The sequence below is a fragment of the Scardinius erythrophthalmus genome, assembly GCF_964197995.2.
Source record: "Scardinius erythrophthalmus genome assembly, chromosome: 18".
Taxonomy (NCBI): Eukaryota; Metazoa; Chordata; class Actinopteri; order Cypriniformes; family Leuciscidae; genus Scardinius; species Scardinius erythrophthalmus.
The window spans coordinates 34,074,796-34,101,283 of NC_138238.1; the positions used below are offsets into that span (position 1 = coordinate 34,074,796).

The window sequence follows — 26,488 nt, forward strand, 5'->3', positions numbered from 1 at the left end:
TTATGAAGGGGCGTGACATTTCCCAAACACAACACACTGGGCAGCTAAATAAATCACAGCACATTTCGTATTTCGGAAGGAGGGGCTTCATCGAAAAGGAAGCAGACTGGGGAGAGAGGAGCTGTAATAATGTAAAATATGTGAAAAATAATGTGTATTAGAACAATCAAGCATGAAAACATATTCTAGTACACCCCAAAAACAAAAATTCGCAAAAGGGCATAATAGGACCCCTTTAAGTTTTATTTTTGAGAGTGTCCCATTGCCAGGAACAACTTATATTTTTCTACCAAACTAATTTCAAGCATTTAAGCATAATCCTTTAAATTAAAGTTGAAGATCATGAGACACATTGATGATTTCGACAATTCTGTCTATATATTCACACAGTCACAAAAATAAAAGAATAATACAAAGCAGTTTTTGTGCTAATATTTGTCATTTATTTGTTTGTCAATGGACGAACATCTCCTACTATTACATCACAATAGCAGCTTGTTGAATAGGGTGGTCAACGGGACAGAATATTTGTTCTGGCTTTCGGAAAGGATGGATCGGGTCACATCGTTTTTGTCATTCAAACCCAGAACAACCTCCAGATACCTGGAGTTCAGTAAGAGCCATAAAGCACCAGCTGTCTGACAAAATATGATACAAAGACATTAATAAATACTTTCCGAAAACAACATCAGAGAAATGATTATGGACAACCAAATTAGCTTTGCTGACACCGTCATGAAAATACTCTTTCAAACCGAGCAGGATTGTTACATTCGGGTGACGAGGTGAGTTCTGTTTCAAGCATATGTGGTTCGCAAAGGGTGGTTACAGCACGACCACCCTGAATATAGTCCAAAACACTGAAATTGTCTTTGAATGAACATAAATACATTGCAGATGACGGCCAGAACAACGTTCCCTCTGAACTATTAAGGCACTGAGGAGGAGCATTAGATTATCCAGACAATATATGTCTTATGAAGTAAAAACCCCACAAAGAATTAGTTGAAAAAATACAAATTATATTCATATAAACCTTCTCTGACAGCACGTGTTGTTGAGCAAACGACTAGAAAAATGTAAGGCTGTACAAAAATGATTTATGTTGCTCAGACTTGCAATATTTAATGTGTCAATATCTTGAGAAAATGGCATTGTGCCTGTAAACAGGGGCAAAGATACTTGGAGACACTGTAAAGTTATTCGGGAAAATAAATAACTTCTCGTTTAGCTTCCTTGCTCATTTTTTAATGATGTAAGATGATATTACAGGCCATCGCAAGCCACTTGCTTATCCCTGACCATGGTTTCTTCTCCATTGTTCTTAGCCCCATACGTGCTAAGTTTTACATCCAAAAATCAATCCTGTGAGGACGTCACAGAGGACTGAGAAGCTTTGGATGACTAGTCTGTTAGTTAAAAGGATTGGCTACAATGTCAGGCTTGTTCCGGCACTTTGGGCACATGTTTTGGAGAACAACTTCCAAAATTGCACGTCCGTCAGTCTGAATCTATCCGTGTGTACTTCACGTGACCCCACTGCAGCGATCGCCACGAGAAGGGCTTCTGGAAGCTGCGGGGGACGACGGCAGGAACATTGTTTTCCAGGTACTGGAAAAATCTGTACCACCACACATGGGTGAAAAAGTTGGTCTGGGATGTCTCTTTGAGAGCCTAAAACAGATGCAGACGGTTAGAGGTTAAAATACAATATAGGGCTCTGAATGGAAACGTTGACGACGTCGAAACAGACAAACGCACTTGTTGGTTAGCCATTGTGTGATACCACCAGAAGAGACGTGTGGTGATGAAGTAGGCCACAACAACATCAATCGTGTAGTGGTCATGAGCAAGAAGAATGCAGAACACTCCTATTGCACACAACGTCCAGCAGCCCCAGTGGTACCACCAGAACCTTCTAGGAGAATCTGTGAGGTAAGAGAAAGTTAGGGGGTGTTATAATAGAGAATGATTTTTTTTAGTCCTCCAGTAAAGTGAAGAATTACATAACCAAAGGTGTAATTCAGCACATTAACAATGATCCACTGACGTTTGAAGACAACAGTGTCACAACACATTGTTGTCTACATTTTAAATACTGATACTGATTAATTCCTAATGCATTTTGGGTCCATTTTGACCCAAAAGAGATACACAGTTTGTGTAATAATAAAAAAATAATAATAATTTATAGCATAATTTAAATTTTAGATTGGTTAAAAGGCTTTTTAAAGAGATTTAACCATTTTTACACCTTTTGTGCGGATCCATTTTGACCCAGCCTCTTTTCCATATTTCACACACAGTTTTGGGACTGAATATTGTTGATAAACACGCTTATGAATGCCTACTGATGAACCATTGCAGCATCAAAAAATGCATAATCATTTTCACCTTAAAGTGAAAGTTTATACAAGTACAATGAAAAGGCTATATTTTTTGTTTCAAAATATCTTAGAGTAATATTGATGTTGTTTTGTTAGAAAAAGAATATGTATGTTTCGGTTTTTGGAACAAATTTTCCAGGTTTTTTCAGATACTTTGGGATATGCGTTTTGAACCAGATCCTATATTATAAACTAAATTCTGAAGAATTTTTGAGACATTGGTTTGTTTCATATGGGTTAATCGCTGAATTAGGTACACCCTAAAAGACAAGATTTTGTTATTTCGCCTTTTATTTCTTTTCTGCAAGCTTGCACTTTTAGGTTGATTTTTGGGTGGTGGTTGATGTGTTTTCTGTCTGGTTAGTTGATTTTTGTTTTCTAACTTTTTCAAATTTATTTAAAGTTTTTCTGTTCAATTATTATTACCCCTATGTCTTTTTTTAGGATGCGTTTCATTTGTTTGCATTTAAAAAAAAGTGTAATTACAAATGATGTTCTGCTTAAATACCAAATAAAAAGATTTAAACAAAAGAATATGTATGTTTCATAAATTTGAGCAGTTGGGAGATTAAAGGAATTTAAAGAAATCAGTTGATTTCAATGGAATACTGGTAATTCTCAGATTACATGTTCTTTTAAATTTCACATATTGATATATTCAAATCAAATTTATCATGAGTATTGTAAAAGCTCATAAAATTTGAAATTTCAAATAATATTTGAACAATAAAAAAGGGTGAAAATGTAGTAATGACATGGTAAAAACATGATGGATATAACTTTGAAATGCTATGCATTCACTCATTTAAGAGAAGTTACTAATCAGATGTAATATTTTAGTTGACAAATATTAAGTTACACTTGCTTTATAAGCTTATGTTCCATCTGCTCCAAACAGACCTTATTATTTTGAATGCATTATAGGCGTTTAAATATATTCCACTTACAAAATAAACTTGTTTTTGTGAATATTTGGCTTGAAAAGTGTTATTTGCTTAACATAAATGTCAAATCAGTTTGATTTAATTTGTAATGTAATGCAATACCCTTCATACATTTTTAGGTGTGCATGGTACCACTGTATAATCAAAACCTGCGCTTAAACTGTCCTCTAGGGGGCGGTGTTGTCCCAAATCATCTACTCACACTCCTTCATGAAGAGATAAGTGAGGGTGAGCATGACAGTATGGCCACTGTACAAGTAGTCTCCACACAAGTTATGGGAGCCTGTGATGGTCAGACCCCCTCCTGCGATCAATTTCATCACCCGCCGTATCCGAGATTCCCAGTCGCCATACAACTGCCAGACACAACAAACAAGCATTAGCATGATGTTATTCTCCCAGAATTCTTTAATCTATTTTCATTCACCGCTTGACCTTATTTGTTTCTACAAACTCGGCATGTTCATGTCAAAAACAACAATAACCCCTTTGAGGCGCAACATAAAAGCAACAATGGCTAGAAAGCAGTTCTTGGCGTTTATGTCTAGGCTTTATTTTAGCAAATGCAACAGGAAAGTAGGTTCTAACGAGAGTGAACAAGTTGCTGGGCTTGATAATAAATGTTTCCTGCATGTCCCGTGGTGTGGATTTCCTGTCTTGTGTAGCTAGTATGTGTTCACGACATCCCATCCGCGACATTGAGTCACACACACAGTTGCAAAAGGATCACCAGTGGACAGGCAGCATAGCAACACTAGAGCAGATACACTCTAAACAATCATTTCATTTCACAATAACAATGCTCATTGTTCCGGTGGGTGCAGTCTTTGCTTTAAGATTCATAAAGTCCAGAAAGAGGCCCACCGGTGGGGAAAATGTATGTTTTTTTGTTTGTTTTTTTACACCAAAACTCTTCAAAAGTTTGTGAGGATGCACTTTAAATAAACTTTAAAAATGTAAAACGTTGTATATTTTAACTCTTTCACCGTTTTTTGTTTTTTTTTTTAAAGTTACCAGTCACCGCAAGCATTTTGATTGATATTTTCATGACCCCCATAATATTTTGTTGTATGAATATATGAACATGCAATACATCAAAAGAAGGAACAGAGCCTCTGCTTAAAAAAAAAAAACATTTGGAATGTGGGTGTTTTATTAAAAAAAAAAGCAACATTTTGAGCAAAAAGTAGATTGAGTAAGTTGATGGAGAAGATCGAGTCCATCAACACCCCAAAGCTTCACAGTCCTATAGCTCGTCCTGGGTCGACATTTCATTCAGTAACATTAGGCAGTTTTGATTTATATGCTGTTTAATGTTGATGATCACGTTATTTTACATATGCACCTGCTTACATATGCTATCGCTTGTTTCTGCTTCTTTCTCGCCTGTGTTTTGATCAGGAGATTCAGTACTCTTTCAGAAGATGTCATAGCGCCCCCTACCATATAACAGTGAAAACACTGAAAGCCGGAAATTTCCCTCAATGGCAGGGAAAGAGTTAATTGATCAATGGCTTGTGCTAAAACTGGATTCTTATTGGATTCAATACAATTCACACTATGAAAACTATATCAACATCTTAACATATTTCCAATGCTCTATCCCCTGTGTCTTCCTCAATATAAATGGGTTCCCAGAGCATATTAAAAAACAAAATTGAAACAGATGAAAATAGCATACTTCACATTTTCCATGAACGGCTTCTCCGTTCAGTGTGAAATATGTCCCTTCATGACCTCTGCTCTAAGGACATTTATAGAACAGTCACAAATTCTTTACATCAACTGTTCAAAACATAGATGGCCGACTGACCCATCCTGTAACAGAGAATGAACTGAAAGGTTCTGGGATGAAAATACATACAAACTAAATAGTAAATTCTAATTTAGAATTAGAATTCTAGGGGGGGAGGGGGGGGGCATGTAGTGGATGCCTAGCAAGTTAGTTGTGTTGATTATGAAGTAACTATGTCAAAACAACATACCAAATAATATGAGAAAAGGAAAAGAAAGTGAGATTATTTCGTTGTTACCTTCGGAGAGCATTTGAAGTGCATGCCAGGCACAGGAAGAGTAGTAATGTACATGGTGATGCACCTGTAGAGGTAAAGCGTCCCGACTATGAAACAGAAGCGTCGACCAACAATTGATCTGTGGAAGGAAGATGTGGTGATATATTCATATTAGTGAACTACTGTACAGTGATTTGTTTTACAGAAATTCTTTCATTTAAAAATAAATAAATAATAATCAACTTTTTTTTTTGCATGATGGCAATGAGAAATTGAGGGAAAACTATGCTTAATTGTCATTTAATATTATTTAAATAATATTTCATTCATATACAACTTTTTCTTTTGCTTTAGAGTAATTAGTATAATATTTTCTTGCATTAATGATCATGCAAGTAAAAATTGTGTCAAATAATATTTAAATATATAACATATAACGAATAATATTTTCTTTCTTTGTGGTAATGATAGTTTTAGTGAAAATGGTGCTTGTTACGAATTGTTATTCTTTATTTTATTATTATATTATTATTCATATAAGAGTAATCAGAAAGAAATACTTCATTTATTAAGAAAATAATTACAGTAATGTTGATTTAAGTGAACATTGCATTTAGTTGTCATATAAATAGTCTAAAAAAAAATCATAATTTAATTTGGGGTGAAGCAAATATAATTGAATTTATTTTGTTAATGTTAATTTAAGAGAACATTGTGCGTGCTTGTCATATAAATATTGCCAAAATCTGAAAATTATCTTCACTGTATTTAAGACAAATTTAATTTATGTATTTTTATTGATGAATCTGGAGTGAAATATTCCTGAGGCAGGTTTTGTGACATTATTCATGAAAGAATACATAGGCCTATACACAATGTGTGCTACTTAGAAAACTCACTTGTGTTCTAAGAGACTCCACTGTATGATCCACAAGACCACCAGAATCATCCCGTTGATCTCGCATACAGAGAAAGCCCACTCCACCCGGTCAAAAAAGTCAAAGAACTTGTCAGGGAGAGGTGGAGTTGCCTCCTTAGGAGGCACGCGTTCATGAACCACAGAAATAATGACGGTGGTGAAGACGAAGCAGCATAAGGCATAGACAAGAGCCACGGCGGTCTTTCCCCATTCGGCAGGGAACTGCGGAGAAGCTGGCTCTGGTATGGGAATCTGCACCAGTTCCTTGTGGAAGCCATTCACCACGCCATTCCGCAGAGCCTTGCCGGTGCTCCCGGCATTCCCGTTATGATTCAACACCATGTGCCCATTGGCATGTCCATTCTTGTGAACATCGATGTGATGCTCGATCTTAAGAGTCTCTATCTTTTCCAGGAGCAAAAGACCACCATCTGACGTGACCCTGGAGAGGGATGCCCTCTTGAAGTCCTCCGTGGTAAGATTCAATAAAGCCTGTCCGTCGTAGTTTCTCAACGGTTCAGAGTATTCCTGCAAACCCTGATCGGTCAGCCAGAGCGAGACCTCCTCCTCAGACCACGACTCTACTTTATTCATGTCAGCCCTTGAGCTTGTAGAAACGTAATGGAGAATCCGACATAGGCACACACTGCTACGAAACACAAAGTCCTTCTCTGACCATGCTCATTACAAGGGAAGGGCTCTGGGGAAGTCTGGCTCACAACTTCCAGAAGTTTAATCCAAATATGACGCACACCTACAACCCCTTCATAAACGTCTGTCCTGTAAGAGAAAGGACAAAAGGAAAACTTGTTCAGACATCTAAAAACACAGACATGCAAAGCATCTTTTTGCCCAACATTTTCTAATACGCCTCACCCAAGGGTTAATATAGTGAACTAAAACTAAAACCATAAAAAACCTTTATGTTATTTGAAATATAGTTAATGTTAACTGAAAAAAAAACTTTAAAAACTTATTTCAGCTAGTTGCCAAAGATATATTTCTCTTTTTTTTTTAGCTTGATATACTAAACTGAAATAAAATTAAAAGCTATAAAAACTATAATATCTCAATGGCACTAAAATAACACTGCTTTATCATACGTGATTTCACACGTACATTCAGTAAAAAGGACCGGACACAATACTTTTTCAAACTAAATTTCCACATTTTAGAATAATATTAAAGTCATTAAAAGTATAAAATAACATGAATGGAAATATGGGAAATATATGGTGACCAAGACATTAAACAAATGACAAGTATCAATGAATAAATGTAAAGTAATGATATATTTTACTTTAGCTTTGTCAACAATGCTTTGTAAGAAATTTATTTTCTAAAGTTTATATTCATCATTTTAATCATATTTAGGCACAAAACTAATTTCAAGCTTTTAAAAACAAACCTTTAGGTCTTTATGCATCTTTAGAATTACAAATAAATTCAGTCAAAGTTTTTACATGATAGCAAATGCATGAAACGATTCAAGATTCACAGCTACAAGAATGCAGCAACACCCATTGAGTTACGCAATATGGCAACAGTTAAAATCCACTTGTAACTGTACTCACAAGTTTCATTTTCCTCCCGAGTTCGGCATAATTTACTGTCAAGAGAAGAACCTCCTTAAACGAAACTTTTCCAAACTGCATGGCATTTGAGCCATGCAGTCAACACAGCAAACCGTGAACTGCTACAACCGCCTGCTATATTTAATCCTCTTGCATTTACAAAAAGCAGCACATTTAGTTCTCAGAACAGCTGAGAGCTGGAGCAGAAACGCACTGATCAGGACCACATGCATCGTCTGACTGAAGAATTTCAGGAGCTCTCGACTCGAGTGTGTTTCCACGGGTGTGGCAGGACTGTTTACATTACAGCGGTAGGGGGAAGGGAAGGGAACTATCCATCATGGACAACATCTGGCTTGCATTAGTGAATGAAACTAACGGAGTGAAAACTTTTCATTAGCCTATACTATACTAAAAGAAAACTATTGAAAAAATACAAGCAATAAACAATACATACTAAAGAATGTAGGTGAAGCAAAACTCCAGCATGTGTTGTTAACTTCACAGAAAGAAAAAAAAATGTAATGATTCAAATACAGAATAATGATACATAAATAATTAGATGATATAAAAATTCTTATTTTTTATGGAATATAGCAGTGTTTAGTAGATATTATTTATCAGTGCACATCTTTTTCTTTTTTATTCATTTATTCTTAAAATGATTTTCTCCGTGGCTGCTACAGACTGTGTGATTTCGGCAATCCTATCAGATCATTACAAAATCACACTGTACGACGTGGATCTAATAAACTTGGGGTACGACTATGACATGTAGACTGTACGGTGATGAAAACTTTTGAATCGTTGGCTGCCACGCAAGATAGTATAGAAAAATAAAACATTATCAGCATGCGCTAGTGGTAAACAAATAGAGAACGATGAATCGCACTTTGCAGTTGTGGTTTTTATTATGTGCGCTGGAATAAAAAAAGAGGAGGAAGCGAAAAAGGAGAATATGGACGTGGACATAGCTAGGGAAAAGAGGCCAACTTGGCATGTCAATCTTGCAAATGGAGCTTAAGTTAAGTGGTTTTAAGTTCTAGTGCCATGTCGCATTGATCAACACACCTTTCATGTTGCATTTTTATTGGCTAGTCAGCACATGTAGTTCGTAGCAGCAAACACACTGGGAGATGATCAGGCAAAATTTCTTCAAAATTATCTTAGGCTAACTTTGGCTGCAAGACCATGACAACGGCCATCTTTGAACCTCTCTCACTGTACGACGTAAGAGCACCGTTTAGGAGCCACGGCCACAGAAATCGCCACGATTGGTCGATCGTCATCTCTTTTCTTCTCTGATGACATGTTTACTGGCACGAGGGCGGGACAACCTGTCAATCACATAAGATCACCATAATAACAAACCACAACCATCCAATCAATTCCTGATCCTGATCAATTCCATGCTTTCATGACCTCAAGGCTAGATTATTGTAATGCTCTACTGGGTGGTTGCCCTGCACGCTTAATAAACAAACTACAGCTGGTTCAAAACGCAGCAGCTCGAGTTCTTACCAGAACCAGGAAGTATGACCATATTAGCCCAGTTCTGTCAAAACTGCACTGGCTCCCTATTAAACATCGTATCAATTTTAAAATATTGCTGATTACTTACAAAGCACTAAATGGTTTAGCTCCGCAGTACTTGAGCGAGCTCTTAACGCATTATAGTCCTTCACGTCTATTGCGATCTCAAAATTCCGGCCAGTTGATAATACCTAGAATATCAAAATCGACTGCTGGTGGTAGATCCTTCTCCTATTTAGCACCAAAACTTTGGAACAATCTTCCTAACATTGTCCGGGAAGCAGACACACTCTGTCAGTTCAAAGCTAGATTAAAGACACATCTCTTTGACATAGCATTCGCATAATACATTATAGACTTCTTATAATTCAATGTTAGGCTGCATAGATTAGGTCAGCTGGAACCGGGAACACTTCCCATAAATCCTGATGTACTTGTTACATCATGAGAAGAATGGCATCTATGCTAATTTAGTGTCTTTGTTTATCCCGAGGTCTTCCCGCAGCCTGCCGGATCCAGGCCGTATCCAGATCTGACGAAGGCCCTTGGCCTGGACCCGATGACAACGCAGTGCTGAAGTGCCACCTAGTCTCTCCCTATGGAGGATCCCTTTCCCACTCTACAGATAAAGCATCGTCGGGAAACCTCAATTTGCGTATCTACCCCGAATTGATAAAATAAAATAAAATTCTGAATCAAAACTATAAGGAAACACCAGTAATTTTATTAGGCTTGGTTTGTAGGGAATTCCAAACCTGCACACATATATTCAAACGCACATAACTACAGAACCAATTCTTAATGCGCATGTGAACACCATCAGCGTTTCTCACAGGTTCGTGTTTAAAGTCTGTGTAGAGAGAATGGTGTCGTCTTAGCGGCCCTTAATTTAATAACAAATGATTGTTGCGACGGAAGCGAATCAATCAAAACTAACTTTAGCTGGAAAATAACTTTATTAAAGAACCGCTATAAAGCCAAAACAATCTTACCTTAAATTATACGTTTATCTATGTAAAGCTGCTTTGAAACAATCTACATTGTTAAAAGCGCTATATAAATGAAGATGACTTGACTTGACAAGGGACAAAATGAAACTGAAACGCTACAGTTTTTCTTGTTTGAGAAGCAGTTTCACTCGGTCACAAGAAAAGACTATCGCAACATCTGTTTGCATATTACATGTTGTTAACATGCATGTTATATCTTAATTTTAACAATTTGTCCATGTATTTTTTTAAAGTGCCCCTATAATGTTTTTTTGAATATTCCCTTGAATATATGCAGTGTGTAATATAGCAGTTTGTGAATGTAAACATTCTGCAAAGTTAAGTCGAAAGTGCACGATAAATGACAGACTTCCCTCTGGTGACGCAGGGCTTCTCCAATCATTTATTGTGGTTAAACTCCACCCCTGCTTTCATTCACCTCAACTTTTGAGTGCCATGCCCACATCTCAAAGACCAATCAAACTGATGCATAGATGCATGTCCCCATCCTATTTTTTTTTTCTCGATAATCAGTTACACTCAAATGTACATCACAATAAGGAAGAACAGATATGTCGTTAATTGCATTTAATTGAGACTTTAAAGAATAATCTTGCATATTGGTATGAACTATGAAGCCCAGTCCAATTTGCAGTTTATTTTGGACAAGAACAGGATACTTAGACAAGCAGACATGGCTGTTTGACCGACACGTAAATTGACCAACAACAGTTCATTTTGAGCTTAGATGCTGTTTAAGCTGAGTACACAAGAAATAATGGGAGGGGTCCTTATTTCTACACTTGCAATGGCCTTCCTTCCTGTCACAACTTATATCAGAGTGCACCTGTGGTTTCCTGCGATCTTCTTATTTTGGCAAGCAACCCAGTATAAAATCACTAACCAAGCTGAGCAAGATAAATGCATTAAGTAAAAATAACAGCACTATTCTAACATACCCACTTTCTTTTATTAAGCAGCTATCCAGAATACTTCATTCAATATTAAGCATGATCTATGTTTTTTTTTTTTTTTTTTTTTTTTTTTAATGAGTGCTTAACTTTTTATTGGACTGCTGTCAACATATCACCATGTTTACTACCGACCGTAATTACAATGGCCTTGGACTGTTTCAGTTTGTATTTATATACATTCATCATAACGTATATGGTGGGCATAAAACCTTTAAAGGGGTCATGACTCATGACATGAGAAGTAAAATTTTCCTTGATCTTTTTATAGGTCTTTGTACCATAAAAACATCCTGCAAGTTTCATAGCTTAAAACATTCTCCTCATTATAAACAAAGCTTTTATTTAATCAAGCTCCAAAAACGGCTCATTTGGATATGGTGGGATTTGTGACATCACACGGGCAATTCGAATAATTATAAATCACTGCACCATAGGCCCCGCCCACTGGCACACCAGATGCGAGCGTCGAATCCACACTGGATACAATATACAGATGCACATTCACTTTCTGACATACCCACAGGACAAATGGTAGAGTAAATAGGTGTATAAAGGATCGTTCGCTTCGACGTGTCCAGTTCAAACAGCTCATTTGCTCATTTCTGTACTCACCTAAGAAGGATCCCAGCAACAATAAGTTGATGGTTTATTTTTAATGGCGTCATAAAATAATAAAAAAAATCCATGTCATGACCCCTTTAAAAGGGGTGAATTCGAGGTGATTGGACCACTTTTTACCATTAAGATTACTTGGAATCAACCTGAATTCACCCTATATGTCTAGAAATTGTTTTAAAGCAAGTTAAAGCAAAAACGTTGAATAAAAAGAGTAAATGAGAGAAAACTTAAAATAGAGGAAGAAAGCTTTTTTAGTTGTATTAATCATTCAATAAGCAGGATAAATGGACTGTCAGATTTTCATTATCGTTTATTATTTAAATTTAATAGATTGCAAAATATTACACATCCTTACTAGAAGCTTAACGACATAAAAACATATTCATTGTGGCTTTTTCATTTAATTTTAACTTACAAAACAATGTGTTTTGAATGACACATGTACAGAAGCCTTTTCTCCACAGACAGAGGGGTAAAAAAGTGAAGATAACCAGGCTGAGAATGTGACAGTAATTGTCAAACACCAGTGGTAACTGCTGACTAATGGCCTAATAAAGTTCTCAAGACTCTCTATAGTATTATGACTGCACATGCCATGCATCTTACATTAAGTGCTAAGCAACCTCTCAGAAACAAGGACAAACTACAGTCCAGGATTGTGGAAGAGTTTTCAGGGCGTTCAAGACATTATTTCTAAAACTCTGAATGAGTAATCCATTTGAACAAGCAGTCTACCATAACAATGTGGTCAAAACCCAAGGATGATAATTAACTACAAGTACAAACCAACCCACAGAAATTTCAGTTGTCAAAGCAAAAGATAACATCAAATCTTTTTAGGTTTGAATTTATAGTTTAATGAGACAACTTCTGACAGCCCTCAGAATTTATACCTTGAATGAACCGAGTATAAAGATGCCTGCCAAATAGATAAATGCCAATGGGCAACTAGAAAGGGAAACTCTTCTGCATCTAAATAAAGATAGAAAATCTGTACACTCCATAACAATCATCATTTGAGCTGGTCACCTGCTCAGAGTCATATAATCTCATGTGCTTCTTTAGAACATTAACTGATATGAGCAAAGCTATACATTAACTCCAAGCATTCGTTTTTCCAGAACATAACTGCTCAGCTGTTCGGTGACTATAGCAACAGTGGTGGTTTTAGACATGGGGTGGCCAGGCTAATTCATAGACCATGACAGAAAATTAGAGTATAAGCCTAACTTGGCATCAAAAAACATGAATGATAAATTCCATGATTTCCGATCACATCACACCATGACTGCACTGTGTGTATTACTAGCACATTTGTGAACATATGACCGTTAGGCTACAGGGACTCTCTTATTTCTCTTATCCTTTTAACTGATAAGCAAAGGATCTAACATTAACTTACAGAGAATTTCATAAAAGTTGTTCAGGAAACCTAAAACTTTCTTCAAACAGGGCTGCCAACTTTTGAGTTCAACTTTGAGTAAGAATTATTGCTGTTGCAGGGAATCAACACTCAAGTTGATCCAAAATGGTGAGTTTCCTTCTGCTGAACACAAAAGAAAATATTGTAAAGGAAGTTGGTTACCAGACAGTTGATGGTAGCCACTGACTTCCATAGTAGAAAAAAATAGTGAAAGTAAATGGCTACCCTCAACTGCCTAGATACCAGCATTCATCAAAATATACTATTCTTGTCTGTTCATCAGGGGAAATATACTCGTCATCTTCTTTCTTGGGTGAACTATTCCTATCACTAATGTATAGTGAACTGCGGATGTTTAGAAAAGAGCTGCGGTGAGTTTCTGTTTCATCTAGTGGTTTAGAAAAAAACACTACCTACATACACAGGGCTCAATGCTGAGGATTATTTTTCAACTGGTTTTTCGACCAATGGTTAAAAATTTTACTTGTTCTGCCAACATTTTCACTGGCCCCACCACAAAAACAACAGTAATAAATAAAATAAAATAGGTCTAGTTATTGTTTCTGCTGTTTTTGACCCACCCTAATAAATAAGGTTGTGACACCAAAAACTAGCCTAATATTTTTTGTAAGACAAGTAAACAGTCAGTAATAAATTAAAAACAAAACAGAATAGAAACAAAAAAAGTACAAATGAAATAAACAGTGCTTTTTTCAGGGAGGTCTAACCGTCGTTTTCAATTGAATAAAGTAATCAAATGTAAAATAACTATCTTCACTGTATAAATTAAGTATAGATTAATCCTCAATTAAGTTACAAAAGTTATGTAATCAAGAGCAGCAAGCTTTTTTTTTAATCTTTAGGCTGATGTCACTTTAAGACCTATGCACGGATCTAATACTTACACATACGTTTTATTTCTCAACTGTTTACGTTCACCTAAGATATAACCGACGATGTTTACGAGGATACTCACCAATACGGGCATTTTGACAATTTAGAGTGAACTCAATTTAGTATTTGCATGCTGTCTAAGAAGCGGCTTTCTAGACACATGCTTCGGATGTGTACTTTTATGAGATATATAGATTTATGCATTTAGCAGATGCTTTTATCCAAAATGGCTTGCAAGAGAGGAACAAAGCAATTTGTCAAGGAGCCAACAGTATTTGTTAAATACAATGCCAGGTTTATTTGACAACTAGATTTAGTAAGGAAACTAAAGAGTTGCAGAGAATTTGTGTGTGTGTGTGTGTGTGTGTGTGTGTGATACACTACTTAGTTTGAGGTACATTATGAGATAATGTATTAATGTATTTAATTCCTCACCATCAGCATTAACAAGTGTATGTTCATCAACCAACCAATGTGTATATTTCTAATTTACTGCAGTGCACATGCGGGAACTTTATCAATAACAGCGCATAAGTTAGCCGAGCATGAACGTGAATGACTGATGTAACATTAAAGTTTGTAAAACAAATCTTGCTCAATCCTTCATCATTACTCAAAGTAGTAGTAAGAACGACAGACAGTCTGCATTAATAGGCAGTAAAAGTGGTTCAAAATTAGGTCATAAGTATTTCAGTCAGACGTGAGTTAGTTAGCTGGAAACTTACACAAAATAAAACGCAAAACTACGCATTTTGAACACCCGGTAGAAAATATATACATCAATAATTATTCATACTTACAGGTTGTGATTCTGAGGAACAAGCTGGTCCAAATAAACTGGGTACTGTCTCATCTTTCAAGAGCAAGTGTTTTGCGAATCCCGCATTGAACTCCCAAGATGTGAGCAGTCGTCAGTAAAATGACTAAAATGCCTCGAAGTTCATCAGCCTTAGGACGGTCAAACAAATGAGCCTTCAAATGTATTTAAATGAGCCACATTATTATTGCTCAAACGAGCCGTTTTGTTGTAAGTAAGTGGTAAGTGGATCCTGTTAAAGGTGCTCTAAGCCATGTCACATGTTTTTTTTAGACCAAAACATTTTTTGTCACATACAGCAAACATCATCTTACTATCTGCTAGCTGCCTGTCCCCTGAACACACTGTAAAAAAACTGTGGCCTCTGTAGACAGCCCAGGCTCCACAAACGGCAAGAAAAACAAACTGGGCTAACCCACACCACAAAACATAACAAACTGTTCCGGCCAATAACCGACTAGAAGGATTTGGGGGTGGGGTTTGGGGGGTTGGTGCGCGGATGAGGAGGAGAGAGGGTCTAGCTAGCCTCCATTTTGTTTGACAATACCAAGAATTGACATCACCCAACATCACTTATAGCACCTTTAAATAAAATATCTCCCTTTGGAGTGGACTTGTAGTAACCTTGCAGATCTTTTTCATGCTCAAACAGCAACGTTACAGACTAATTAAAGTTGAAAATGTGGAAAAGCATGATAGGACCCCTTTAAGATTTGCTTCTGTAATATGAATTTGTTGAAAATCCTAAATTATATGATCATATATTAAGTTAAAGCCAAAAGCTGTGGTCACACTAGACTTTGAGCATGCCAAAATCACATTTTAAATCGCAAACCAGAAAAATTGCAAGTAGATTTTTACCCCAAATTGTGCAGCCCTAGTTGATTGTACAGCAGATCTAAATATTTATAATTAATTATTCATATTTCCCTTTGAGGTAATTTGCTACACATGCAACTGATAAAGTTTCATGACAATGCAACACCGGCTCGATCGGGCAAGTGACAGGCCTGTCGACTGTCCCGAGCAATGTTCACGCTGGCCCCGGATCGTCAGGCAATGCTTTTTAGTGCATATAGTGGTAGGAAGTAGTCACTGACCTAAACATATGCACAATAGTTTTATTTAAACTTATATCTGTCCTATTCACAAGCCATGGAATCACAACAAGCTCACAACTTGCGGAGACAGAAAAGGTTTCTCTCACCATCACCCTCCCACTTCCTGTAAAGTCACATTTTTCACTGAACTGCCGTTTCCCAAGATGGCTATACTACCAGTGAAAAGTTTGAACACTTTATAAGTGTTAGAATAATGGTAAACTTACCAAAACTACTATATAACAGCACATATGTCGCCACTTTTTGATTCTAGCTCTCGCTCTTCCTGTTTTCTGAACCAGCTTCATAAGGTGCATCCTGAAAAATCATTTTTAAACAGTACTGAAAGAGTGCACATGTATGCTGGAGACCTCTTGGCTGTTTTTCCTTAGTAACCACTAACCACTCCAATTTATTCATTCAAGAAAAAAAAAAAGAAAAAAAGAAAAAAAAAAAGATCACATGTAAGTTTAGGAAGTTGCTTCACTCCTTTATCCAGTTGCTTGGTTACTCATAATAATACACAATCGGCGACAAGGAATAAGTGATATTTCATCTGAACTTACTCATACCATTTATTTGCAAAGCAGCTGCTATAACTACTGCTGGATTTACTTTAGAAATGATGTCAGGTTTCTATTTGAGTACAGTGCACACATCACTTTTTCCTTTTTATAGCAATCAAATGAAACTTTCTGTAAAAAGGACCCTAATAAAAACACACACCTGATTTCTTTAACCCATCTATAGAACTCAAACGGCCATTGTTAACAGAGGTGGTTTTAAGTTACTGAACAGCTTCTTCTATGCAAAGCAAACAGAAGGTGTGAGACTGAACAAAACTGCCATCTCTTTAAATCCCACCGGTATTGTGTGTCACTTGCTTTCACCTGCTTTATCTAGGTTTGTACAAGAATACGGGGTCAGAAATGTTTTGAAAGGCCCGTTGATCGTAACAGAATACAGAGCTGAAAAGATCAAAACGAGATTTATTGTTATGACAAGGTTCAAAATTGCGACCATTTTTGTCCCATATGCTTCAGAAAAGTAATCTGTGCGCCCTCAAAATATATTTAGGAGCATTTGTGTGAGTGCAAATAATTGTTGAGGCGCGACCGTTGAGGTGTTTCATTACTCTACAAAACTTTTGTATCACTCCCTTTCACTACGCTCCATTATCACGTGACAGGGAGCTAACTAGTGTGTAGTAAAGAGCTTGAGGAGGGGCAAGTGAAAGAGAATTTTACTTGCCCGACTGGACAAGTAGCCTGATTAAAACGACAATAACTAATGCGAGAATGACTCTGATTTTAGTATATTTAGTGTAAGTGGCGATAATGGTGGATTATACATAATGTATTGACGGTTACAAGGTTGTGCTGTTGAGACTCGCACAGCCTCTAGAGGAGAAATCGATCAATTTTAACAATTTTAAATGACCAAGAGTTGTTTTCCTGAATACCATCGTGATTGAAAATGTGACACTGATTTCACACAACAGTACAATAAACAAAGTCGCTTACATTTTAGACGCAATTGTTCCAAACAAAGACTGCAGCAGAACTATAGCGCATCTCACAGCAACTTCTTAACCGTGTTTTCATTACTGAATGATTCAGCGTTTTGAACAAATCGGTTGAGTCAAAGATTCAATGACTCTGGCGGCAGGAATCGTAACGATAAAAGTATCGTTCTTTCCAAAAAAATGTATTTGTATATTCAAAATATATTTAAAACAATCTCATAACATTGTTTAATGTAGTTAGAATTTTTCAGTGTAAATTATTTCATTTGAATGGTATAAGAGCCCTATAATGTCTTATTCTAACTGAATTTATTGGTCAAATTTAAGAATTTAAAATGAAATATGAAGTACAGCCTACACTTAATAAGATTAGGGGGAGAAATGCTCTTTATGAAAGGTAAAAAAAAGTAAAAAAAAAAAAAAAAGCCCTCTGGGTAAATATATGCACAAATATGCAGATTTGTGCAGATATCATTTACTCCTCCGCATGTCGTTCCAAACTCATATGACTGTATTTGAATATTTCCAATAATCTGTTGATTAAGTTCCCAAAACTGGTTTGACTCACAGATAGGGATCTCAGCTCACTGGAGGAGGCAATTGTTTTGGTGAATTCTGATTAAATTTTTTATCTGTTTCTCATACAAATCTATAACATCAGAAAGCATGACCTATTGTGTTTAAGTCCTATGGACAACTTTTATGATACTTTCACATTCCTTTTTTTTTTTTTTTTCACTTTTTGTGTCCCACACATTGTAATAAAAGTCCATAAAAATTGGGCACAATTCCATATTGATTTTTTACAGGTCTTTTACCTGTATTGTTATTTGTACGCATTGCATTGTGCTGTGCCTTTTTTTACCATGCAGATGAAAGTCATACAGGTTTGGAATGACATGAAGCAGTCTAAATGTTTGAACAAATAAAAATTTTTGCTTCAAATATTTGTTTACGTCTTGTTTCATAAATTGCTCTAATGGGTTTCAGTGTGAAGTTTTATGAGGTTGTCTAATCTATTCAATAACAACACCAAAAAAGCGTTGATGATTCAAGCAATTTGACTAAATTGCATAAAGAAATACTTGAGATATGTGGGATGGATTTTTCAATCCCACTCACGCAAAATTCTGTCCCGCCCTTGAGTTAAATTTCGTCCCGCTCTTGCTTGCAAAATCCCGCAGGTAAGGATCTATGCAGATTATTCAGTGCTGGCAACAGCTTGTTCATTCATATAATGGCCCCATATTTAATATTGTGAAATGGCTGAATATGCGGTCTTTGTTATGCAATATATCACCCAACTCAAAACAGATTTCAAAATCTACAAAAACTGGGATGTAAAAGGTCCGTCAATAGCTCAACTCTAAAACTACGGGTCAGAATAAGATGGCCAACAACACTGCTGATGGGGAAGAACGGGCCACAATAGATCCATTGAGTCTCTCAATCACTCTCTGTCTTCTTCTAAACTCCTCGACACACACATTCCATAAGCTGAAACTTCATTAGCATTACCAGCACGGCTTGAATTCACACTAACAAACAACACAAGCATACATTTAAGCAGTTCAAAAAGTCAGATATCGAAGTGAATTGGGCTTCTTTCATATAGATGCATTTCTCTGCACGCTTGCCTTTACTGACTAAATGTAACAGAGCAGTGAGTCAGTCAGAATAGTAGTAAGGTTTTTGATACAAGTAATGTGCATGCACGCACACACACACACTTCATTATGTGTAACTACAAGTTTTTGCTCCCACCCTGCCTTGATTTGAAAAATGTAATACATTTAAAAAATATTTACTGAGGAAACTGCAATGTCTATCCATTTTGATGGTTTTCTTGTCTAAGCTTAATATGAACAAGGGGGATTCTCCATTTTCCAAGCGCTGGTGTAAGGTTTCAAGATTGGACCTCACTCACTCGATAAAAGTGTTTGGAGAGAGACAGTTTCTGCCCTTTCGGACACTGAGAGACCCTTTATCACATGTACAGGGAACAACAATCATTTCACCATAGGAGATATACATATATTGTATATAATATACAATCCCATTTCCAGAAAAGTTGGGACATTTTGTAAAAGAAAAGAAAAGAAAAGAAAAGAAAAAGTAAAGAAAAGAATGACAGTAATTTTATTGTATTTCACTCTAGCTGTCAGTGCCCAAGGGCCCCAAAGAGTCTTAATCTGCCACTGACTAACTAAAGTTGAAAAAGTGAAAAAGCATAAATTAATTAAGGCAACTAACTGATAACATATTCTTGATTGTATTGTATAAAGAAAACGGCTATTTTGTTATCTTTTAGAACTGTATTTTTGAATGAGGAAAATAGTATCTCGCAAAATAGCCTCAAACACCAACATGAAAAAGAATGGTGATAAGAACGATGATTGTGGTCCTGCCTGAAAGAAATTGTGATCTGATATATTTGCCATATTGCCCAACCCTGCTTTGAAGTTGATTCTTTTTTAACCGCATGTTGTGTGCTGAACTGGAAGTATGTTGAAAATGCATTATAAATCAATTCATCAACACAATATTTTGCAATACAGGCTTTTATGAGGCAACAAACAAATTAAATATTCATCAGAATATTAATTGATTGAAAGCTCTATGTGTAGCTGATGTTGCAGCCTGGCTTATGCACCGCTCATGCATGAGGTCTGAAACAGGCCTTATTTCACTTTTAAATATTCTAATTCGACTGAACTCCATGAAAAAAATGTCTTAATAAAATGTACATTTTGCTGCTACTTAATCTACAGTGCCATGGCAAAAGAAAAGTCTTCAGACAACAACACTTCCAGCAACGAAGTGTTACGCACACTTTCTTTAGTGCGTATAATGTTGCTGTTTGAGCATGGAAAAGGTCTGAAAAGTAACAAAGTACAAAGTCACTCTCTGTATTAGTAAGCACTATTTCTGAACTCCCTGAAACACCTCGGGTTTACTTCTGGGAATGACCACATCACAATATTTCTCATTGAAATAATTCCTGCCCAAGGCCTGCTCGAGTTGTAGCGTGGCTGAAACTCACAGGTATGGTAAGAGGCGTGACATTTCCAAAACAAGTTTGAAGTGGTCGACCAATCACAACACACTAGTCTAGCCGACCAATAAGAGCACACTGAGCTTTTCGGTAGGAGGAGCTTCATAGAGACATTGGCTGAATCCAAAATCGCCCCCTAAACCCTCATTCACTATTCCCTACGTTAGTCCACTAATACTGTTCACTTGAAGGAGTGAATGAATACGAGTGAGCGAATTCGGACAGCCGTTGAGTGTTCATCAGTTGTACACTCGTTATTGCGGTGCAATGTGGGATTGAATAAGTGCACTCAATAAAGTCCACTATGGTTTCGGACACCACTATAAATGGCTATCGCCTCAAATAACGGCCTATTTGAGGGTATAGGTGGAGATTTCGGGGAGCATTACTGACAGACTGGGACGAGTGGTGCTGCAATGTAAAATGTGTAAAAAATTAAGTGTTAAAAATTCAAGCATGAAAACCTATTCTAGTAGACCCCAAAAACAAATTCAAGATTCGTAAAAGGGCATAATATGGCTTCTTTAATTAAAATAAAATGGTAAACTTTTTTTTTTTTTTTAAGTAACATAATTAGGGGGGTCAGTTGTAAGGGGCTTCTATCAAAGTAAAAGAATTGTATGGGATCACAATCACAAAGTAGAACCCACATTTGTTAACTTAACTGGCATCCCTATTTGTTTACATGTACACTGACAAAATGGTTAAAAAAATAAAATAAATTTAAGGTCAGTAATAAGAGGAAATCAGGAGACTCTCAGATAAGTGAAGAACCAGGAAGACAGACCAGTCCCAGGTGTATTTATCACATCAACACAATGTTTGGCTCCACTCTCATAGAAGGAAGCAAGAGTAAAACAAAGGAAACTTTGCTTGTAAGGGGAAACTGTAAAGCTATATACTTTGTTTGGTTAAACATTCTCACTGACATCTAAAGATTTTTCCCTCTATTACAGCTTCAAGATAACCGTTCTAAAAATGACTGTAACCACAAAGTAGAGTTAGCCCATTGATCTGGCTGAGGAATTTCCTTCAAGTAAAACAATCTCTAAGTATGCACACATTACTACAATTCAGATTTTCTTATTATCTGAATTCTAAACACTCGTTTGTTATGCAAATGCTCGTCAGCTGTGAATCTTTTGGTTTTTCACACAACTAAATTAAAACTTTGAATGTATCTGGCTTAGTTTTAAATCATTTTTATTGTTAAATTATTGATATTATAACATCTAAAATTTGCATTGTATATCCAGTCTGCCACTGGTCAGTCAAAAAGATAGTCCCGCCCCCAACCCCAGACCATTGGTTAAGTCAATACTGCTGTGACAGGCACAAAGCATTGCACTTTTAGGAGAAATCAACCTGCAAATTTCTAGAATAGGAGAAAAATTATTTGATCAACTTTAACAAAAAGTTATATTCCTCTAAAACAATTATTATTACCACAATAGAATAAATACAATGGTAATTTTTATTTATTTGTCTGATAATTACACTGGATGAATAAACAAAATTACAAAGCAACTAATACACACACTGAAAATAATATGAACTATAGGATTTACTTGAATAAAGCTAGGAAACAGGAAATAGATCCGTGAAAATGACTAAAAACGCTGTATTCTGCTGCCAGGCCAGTAGTTGGCGATGTCACTAATGAAACACTTTGCGTCTGTAGACTGAATATATTACGCGCTTCTAATACTAGGCTTGTTTGAGATGAGCAAAATCTGCGCAGAATCGATCACCGGTGATCAGCGCGAGATGCATGCCGGTTAGAAATGTGTCCGAGTGCGGTCCGCCTTGCTCTGATGTCATGCTGACGTATGTCAAAAATCTCTCGCGAGCGCAAGGCGCACCTGTCGGATTCTGCAGTCGCGCGCAGTTGCTCTCCACCCACCGACTGCGCTGATCAAAAGCATGATGGGAAACGACTTGCTGACGACACAGCTTAATGCTCATTGGTTTAAACAACCGTGATGTATTTGTTCTCTTTTAAAATGTTTGATTTTAAAACTCTGATATCATGTTTTATGTGTATAAATTATGTGTGAATATTCCCAAACTAACTAACAGTGCGATCTCTATGGGTTATGCAATGTATTTTTTATTTTTAAAAAAACAAGTCTGTATTAAAGAAAAAAGACTGATAAACATGTATTTGGAATGGAATTAAATAAGTAGGCTACTTTGGGTGTCTTGTTCATTCTATTTATTTTCATAAAAGCAACAGAACTTAAATTCTATCCAGTTTATTAGCAACACTGTGCACAAGCGTGAATCCGGTGAATCCCGCGATATCCATCTTTGATCTCACAGGTGTCAGATCCACTGCGAGAAGAGAGAACTGTCCGTCTTGCCTGCGCTTTTTTCACTCCTCCTCTCACTGCAGCCGCCTACTCTCGGCTACATTGCAGGCGAGGCAAGGCGCATCTCAAACAAGCCAATTGTCTATGATTACGTGTGCGCATGACGTCACCATTTTCTCATATTCACGTTTCTGTAGTTTACATGGAGATGATAATGGTATTGTTTTCAAAAACTTGCATTTTGAATTCGTTTAAAAATGTATTTATTTTTTGCGTTTTCAGGCCCCCATAACCCAGATGTTGTGTAAATGAACAACAAAAGCGCATACAAAGTTTTCCGATTTCAGTTGAAAACGATTTTGTGTAAATGGCCCCTGAAATAATTTTTTTTTTAAACATATTCCTATAATCTTTTGATTTATTAACAGCGTCTTTCAATATATATTTTTACAGTGCTTACTGTAAGTGGAATTCTGCAACACACACAAACACATCAGTGTGTCAGCGGCAAACTATCCACAGACACTCGACAGCACTATGCTTTCCACAGTAAAAGTCTATATTAGGAGCACGTGTCTCCATGCATGTTTCCATGCAGTGTCTCATATTTTCCATAAACAGCCTAGAGCTCTTGTGACTTACCAAAGAGAGACCACACAGGAAACAAATACACCAGCAGCCTGAGGTGAAGAGCCACAAACTAATTTATCGTTAAAGTGGATGGATACAGCGAAACCGTTTTTGATAAGGATCATCATTAGTAACCATTCAGATTTAAATTTGAGGTCAGATAATTTGTATTGAATGTCACTCTTCTTAACTTAGTGTACTACAAGAAACAGCTTAATGCAAAGTTTAATACCTTTAAGCAGAGAAAACGTTACATTTCACGTGCAAACTGCACATTTTCATATTTCAGTCAAGTCTCTTTAGCAGAAGCCTCAGGGACTGAAGCCCAGCTGCTGGCCTTGTGTTTCCAGGGACTTCCAGAGCACACACACCTGAGAGACATCCAATTACCCAGAGATCACCACCGACTCCAGTCTTCCCACTAATAAATGTCTCCTGCTTAATCCTAATTACATTTAGTCATTAGTCATCCGAGAACGCCTGCACTGAAACCATCTAGACAAACGCTGCATTATGTCAACCTACAAAACCTGAAAAACCTCTTTCTTCTCTGAAGCATATGGTTTCCAAAATATTCCAGTTAACAATCACACAGCTAAATACATGTTAAATAATGTTATCAAAGATAAATGCGGTAAACGACGTGATGCTCAGCTCAGACCAATCAAATTATTAAAACATATAGACCTATAAAAACATTTTAAAATGCAAAAAAATATTTTTTTAAATGCATCGACCATTTCAAATTTCATATTGCATGCCTATTTTTACATTCTCATGATTATCTGATAACACTCTACATTAGGGTTTCGTTTAGTAACTAGGGGTGTAACGATACCCTCATGTCACTATTCGATGCATATCACGATACTAAACTCACGATACGATATTATTGCGATACTCCAAGACATATGGTAAAAGATTAACAAAAAATGTACTGCTGATTAAAATGCTAAATTTGATATTACATTGTGGGTGTAAATAAATGGGCTTGGACTTGGTGCTGGTAACCCAACGCACAGGACAATGGAGACACAAAAATAAAGTATGATTCTGAAGTAGCCTGGGTGCCAGCCCGAACCCCGCCCACAACATTTTTTTGATAGGGAAGTTCGGTCTGGACTAGTCTCAGCCTCGGACGTAACGCCCACGGACCGTTGGCTGAACGTCTGATGCATATGGCACACTTTTCTGGAAACACTTCAGGAGTTTTGAAGTCGCGACCTGATTGGTTGAATTCCACAGGATGTCCGCGAGACGTGTGTGTCGCGTTCTTTAACGGTCCGTCTGGAAACAAATGCCGTGACGCCAAAACCCCTTGTGGAAGAAGAAAGCCGTTGTGTTTACAACTGAGACAAATAAGCGCTTACCAGGATCAACTAAACGCTGGATTTTCAAAAGTATGTGAAGTTTGCGGCTCCGTTGTTGCAGTGAACTTGCACAACGTTCTTGAATGAATAATTTATTAAATGCACGCCGGTCTGTTATTGTAGGGACATCGACATTATATTGGCACGCCCCTAAACATGACGCAGAACAAAACGAACTGTGATTGGTTGCGTTATATGTCAGTCAAACGTCCTCTTGGCCAAGAAAAGCTGCGATAGAGTCCAGACCTTCTGCCGTCAGTCTGAAGGTCTGGCTACGCGAGACTAGGTCTGGACTAGTGATGGGCATTTCGGCTCTTTTTCGTGAGCCGGCTCGTTTGACTCGGCTCACTGAAAAGAGCCGGCTCTTTTTGACTCACAAACGGCTCTTTAAAAAATATGTTTTAACTCGCTGAAAGTCCACCACACAACTGTGCAACGTGAATATTCACATTTTTAATTGTCCATAACAACCCAAAAACTGGCCTGCTTGCCTTGCACATCTAATTAATTGGCAAAGTTATGACTGACTATTTTTCTTACCTTCTTTTTTTACTTTTTAATGTGGATATTATTGAGCTTGTAGAAGTTTAGCTCTTGCGTTCTTCTGAACATCTTGCACTGCAACTGCCCGATGTCATTTCTGAGTCATTTCAGACCATAATCTGTCTCTCTTTTAAATGCATATTCCATAGTGGTAGGGTATGATTGGCTGTTTTAAAATATAATATCGAAACAAAATAACAAAATAACCCAGGCGGTCTCATCTAAGAGACGTTTAGGCCTCCTCCAATAGTACTGACAGCTGGGCTCTAGCTTGCAGATTTGCATAGTGGCAAACTTTTTTCATTTGGTTCAACCGCCACCCGCCCGAATTTAATTAAAATATTATTTTTCGTCACGTCGTCCGCCCGATCCGCGGTTTATTCGCATCTCTAGTGTGTGTGTGTGTGTGTGTGTGTGTGTGTGTGTGAGTTTGCTCGGCCCTCCCTCATGCAGTTTAATTGGTTGACATCGCGTGTATGATTGACAGGAATAGAATGCGAGGCTGATCAGACAGTCGAAACAAATGTGTGTGTGCCTTTAGGCCTATATAATTATATTTTGTTGGTTTTTGAATTAGTCAATTATTTTAAATGCAATTCAAATTATTCATTATTTCATTATTAGCCTACATAATGATTTAATTTCAATAGGCTATATTTTTTTAAAAAGAGTCGGCTCTTCAGATATGCGAGCCGGCTCCCGTCGTTCACCTACAAGAGCCGGCTCTTAGATCCGGCTCATTCGCGAACGACCCATCACTAGTCTGGACCAAGCGGGAAGGAAGTCGACCGGAAGTTGAAGTCGACCGGGTGCCGCCATCTTGTAGCAGAACTTCACTTGCGTTAGCAATCCCATTGACTTCCATTCAT

General features: G+C 37.0%; 1 protein-coding gene across 3 annotated transcripts in view; it reads right to left on the reverse strand.

Moving 5' to 3' along the window:
• Positions 1–424: 424 nt before the first annotated feature.
• sgms1b (sphingomyelin synthase 1b) overlaps positions 425–26,488 on the reverse strand; it is a 28,936-nt gene continuing 2,872 nt past the window's right edge. Inside the window, exons 1-6 of one of the 3 annotated variants that reach the window (XM_081392750.1) lie at positions 15,068–15,470; positions 6,243–7,042; positions 5,365–5,482; positions 3,534–3,687; positions 1,762–1,928; positions 425–1,674 (exon numbers count right to left, since the gene is read on the reverse strand). In XM_081392750.1, the coding sequence (XP_081248876.1) occupies positions 1,501–1,674; positions 1,762–1,928; positions 3,534–3,687; positions 5,365–5,482; positions 6,243–6,856 (1,227 nt within the window). In that variant the 5' untranslated portion in view covers positions 6,857–7,042; positions 15,068–15,470 and the 3' untranslated portion in view covers positions 425–1,500. Of the gene's footprint in view, positions 1,675–1,761; positions 1,929–3,533; positions 3,688–5,364; positions 5,483–6,242; positions 7,043–7,836; positions 8,112–15,067; positions 15,471–26,488 lie in introns of those variants that run through there. The other 2 variants (XM_081392749.1, XM_081392748.1) reach the window with 2 other exon arrangements.